The 3,694-nt window shown below is 41.7% G+C and overlaps 1 protein-coding gene across 7 annotated transcripts in view; it reads left to right on the top strand.

Annotated features, from left to right (window-relative positions):
- NFAT5 (nuclear factor of activated T cells 5) overlaps positions 1-3,694 on the top strand; it is a 146,962-nt gene that overhangs the window by 137,366 nt on the left and 5,902 nt on the right. For all 7 annotated transcript variants that reach the window (XM_012806168.2, XM_003791399.3, XM_023514111.1 and 4 more), the window contains one exon: positions 673-3,172. In XM_012806168.2, coding sequence (XP_012661622.1) covers positions 673-3,172 — 2,500 coding nt within the window. The remainder of the gene's footprint in view (positions 1-672; positions 3,173-3,694) is intronic.

Below are 3,694 nucleotides of genomic sequence, written 5' to 3'. Positions count from 1 at the left end.
GTTTCTAAAAATAGCTGGGAGTTGTGGTGGGCGCCTATAGTCCCAGCTACTTGGGAGGCTGAGGCACGAGAATTGCTTGAGCCCAAAGAGTTTGAGGTTATTGTGAACTGTAATGCCATGGCACTCTACCGAGGGTGACATAGTGAGACTCTGTCTCAAAAAAAACAATAAAAATAAAAATAAATTAAAATATATATACTGGGCCAGGTGCCATGGTTCATGCCTGTACTCCTAGCACTCTGGGAGACCAGGGCAGGTGGATTGCCCAAGCTCACATGTTGGAAACCAGCCAGCCAAGCAAGAGTGAGACCCCATCTCTCAAAATAGCCAGGTGTTGTGGCGGGCACCTGTAGTCCCAGCTACTTGGGAAGCTGAAGCAAGAAAATCACTTAAGCCCAAAAGTTTGAGGTTGCTGTGAGCTGTGACACCAGGGCATTCTACCAAGGGGACAAAGTAAGACTCTGTCTGAAAAAAAAAAAAGTTTGTGTATATATCCCGATGATAATCAGGCATCATGTTTTCATGGAGATGCATAGTCTTGTGACTGTCCTGTAAATGATAACATGGAGTGGAAAACTGGTCCTGTGTATATTTTTTGAACAATAATTTTTGAAGTATCTTATGAGCTTATTTAATGTTTATATATTCATATTGGGTTTTTTAATTTTTTAGACAACCAAGGCAGTTGGATCAACTCAGCAAACATTAGAAAATATCTCTAACATAGCAGGAAATGGATCTTTTTCATCACCATCATCTTCCCATTTACCTTCGGAAAATGAAAAGCAGCAACAGATTCAGCCCAAAGTGTTCAACCCAGAGACCCTGACAACTATCCAAACGCAAGACATCTCACAGCCTGGTACCTTCCCAGCAGTTTCTGGTTCTAGTCAGCTGCCCAACAGCGATGCACTCCTGCAGCAAGCGACACAGTTCCAAACCAGAGAATCTCAATCTAGAGAGGTATTACAGTCAGATGGCACAGTGGTTAATTTGTCACAGCTGACTGAAGCATCACAACAGCAGCAGCAGTCACCACTACAAGAACAAGCACAGACCTTACAGCAGCAGATGTCATCAAATATTTTTCCATCACCAAATAGTGTGAGTCAGCTACAGAATACTATTCAGCAGTTGCAAGCAGGAAGTTTTACAGGCAGTACTGCTAGCAGCAGCAGTGGGAGTGTTGACTTGGTCCAACAAGTTTTAGAGGCACAACAGCAGTTATCTTCAGTTTTATTTTCTGCTCCAGATGGTAATGAGAATGTTCAAGAACAGCTTAGTGCAGACATTTTTCAACAAGTCAGTCAAATTCAAAATAGTGTGAGCCCTGGAATGTTTTCCTCAACAGAGCCAACAGTCCATACCAGACCAGATAATTTAATGCCTGGAAGAGCTGAAAGTGTTCATCCACAGGCTGAAAACACATTGTCTAATCAACAGCAGCAACAACAGCAACAGCAAGTGATGGAATCATCAGCTGCAATGGTGATAGAGATGCAGCAGAGTATCTGCCAGGCAGCTGCCCAGATTCAGTCAGAATTATTCCCTCCTTCTGCTTCAGCAAATGGAAACCTTCAGCAATCGCCAGTTTACCAGCAGACTTCTCACATGATGAGTGCATTATCTACCAGTGAGGACATGCAAATGCAATGTGAATTGTTTTCTTCTCCTCCTGCAGTTTCTGGAAATGAAACTTCTACAACCACCACACCTCAGGTTGCAACTCCTGGCACTACCATGTTTCAGACATCAAGTTCAGGAGATGGAGAAGAAAGTGGAGCACAAGCAAAACAGATTCAGAACAGTGTCTTTCAGACTATGGTCCAGATGCAACATAGTGGGGACAATCAACCTCAAGTTAACCTTTTTTCATCTACAAAAAATATGATGAGTGTTCAGAATAGTGGTACCCAGCAACAAGGCAATGGTTTATTCCCACAGGGTAATGAGATGATGTCACTTCAATCTGGGAATTTTTTGCAGCAGTCTTCTCATTCACAGTCTCCACTTTTTCATCCTCAAAATCCCATTGCTGATGCTCAGAACCTTTCCCAGGAGACACAAGGTTCTATCTTTCATAGTCCAAATCCTATTGTCCATAGTCAAACTTCTACAACCTCCTCTGAACAAATGCAACCTTCAATGTTTCACTCTCAAAGTACCATTGCTGTGTTACAGGGCTCTTCAGTTCCGCCAGACCAGCAGTCAACCAACATATTTCTCTCGCAGAGTCCTATGAATAATCTTCAAACTAACACAGTGGCCCAAGAAGAACAGATTTCATTTTTTGCAGCACAGAACTCAATTTCTCCACTTCAATCAGCATCAAACCCTGAACAGCAAGCTGCTTTTCAACAGCAAGCTCCAATATCACACATCCAGAACACTATGCTCTCCCAAGAACAAGCACAGCCATCCCAGCAAGGTTTATTTCAGTCTCAGGTGTCTCTGGGTTCCCTTCCACCTAATCCAATCCCTCAAAACCAACAAGGAACAATTTTCCAGTCACAGCACTCAATAGTTGCCATGCAGAGTAACTCTACATCCCAGGAGCAGCAGCAACAGCAGCAGCAGCAGCAACAGCAACAGCAGCAACAACAGCAGCAGAACATTTTATTCAGTAACCAGAATACCATGGCTACAATGACATCTCAAAAGCAGCCACCACCAAACATGATCTTCAACCCAAACCAAAATCCACTGGCTAGTCAGGAACAACAGAACCAGTCAATTTTTCACCAACAAAGTAATATGGCCCCAATGAATCAAGAGCAGCAATCCATGCAATTTCAGAATCAGTCCACAGTTTCCTCACTTCAGAACCCAGGTCCTACCCAGTCTGAATCATCACAGACCTCCTTGTTCCATAGCTCTCCTCAGATTCAGTTGGTACAAGGGTCACCTAGTTCTCAAGATCAACAAGTAACACTCTTCCTCTCTCCAGCATCCATGTCTGCTTTGCAGACCGGTATAAACCAACAAGACATGCAACAGTCTCCTCTTTATTCCCCTCAGAACAACATGCCTGGAATCCAAGGAGCCACATCTTCACCTCAACCACAGGCTACTTTGTTTCACAACACTGCAGGAAGCACGATGAACCAACTGCAGAATTCTCCTGCCTCATCTCAGCAGACTTCAGGAATGTTCTTATTTGGCATTCAGAATAGTAAGAACCTCTTTCTAATTTCTCATTGCTTAATTGACATGGTCAGATTATTATTATGAGAAGGAAGAGAGTTACAGTCATTTTAAGAACACAGATTGTAGTTAGAACTTTACCACTTACAGATTTTGTGATCTTGTATAAATATACTTTTATGGACCTCAGTTTTCACATCTAAAATGGTGATATTACATACTTAAAGAGGATATATATGGTAATATATAGAAATGTTTGTTTGCTGTTTTAAACTATAAACTTGAAAAGGGAAATGAAGTAATGACAGATAATAGCCAATTGAAGTAAACAGTTTCTAAGGAAGTGGAAATCCATCTTTGCACTAATGAGGGAATATATATATATATATATATTTTTTTTTTTTTCTGACAGTTGAGTTCGTGAACTTGCCACTGTGCCCTTAATGTTGGCAGTACTATAGAAACAGCTTGATATAGTTTCATAACTTTGTTATATCTGTAGTCTCACAGTTGTGTTCATGTGGATGTGTAGCAGTGCCTTACTGAGTGA

This window comes from Otolemur garnettii, unplaced genomic scaffold (assembly GCF_000181295.1).
Source record: "Otolemur garnettii isolate 467f Iridium unplaced genomic scaffold, OtoGar3 scaffold00047, whole genome shotgun sequence".
Taxonomy (NCBI): domain Eukaryota; kingdom Metazoa; phylum Chordata; class Mammalia; order Primates; family Galagidae; genus Otolemur; species Otolemur garnettii.
The sequence above is the reverse complement of the archived record's forward strand: the minus strand, read 5'-3'. Positions and strand labels throughout refer to the sequence as shown.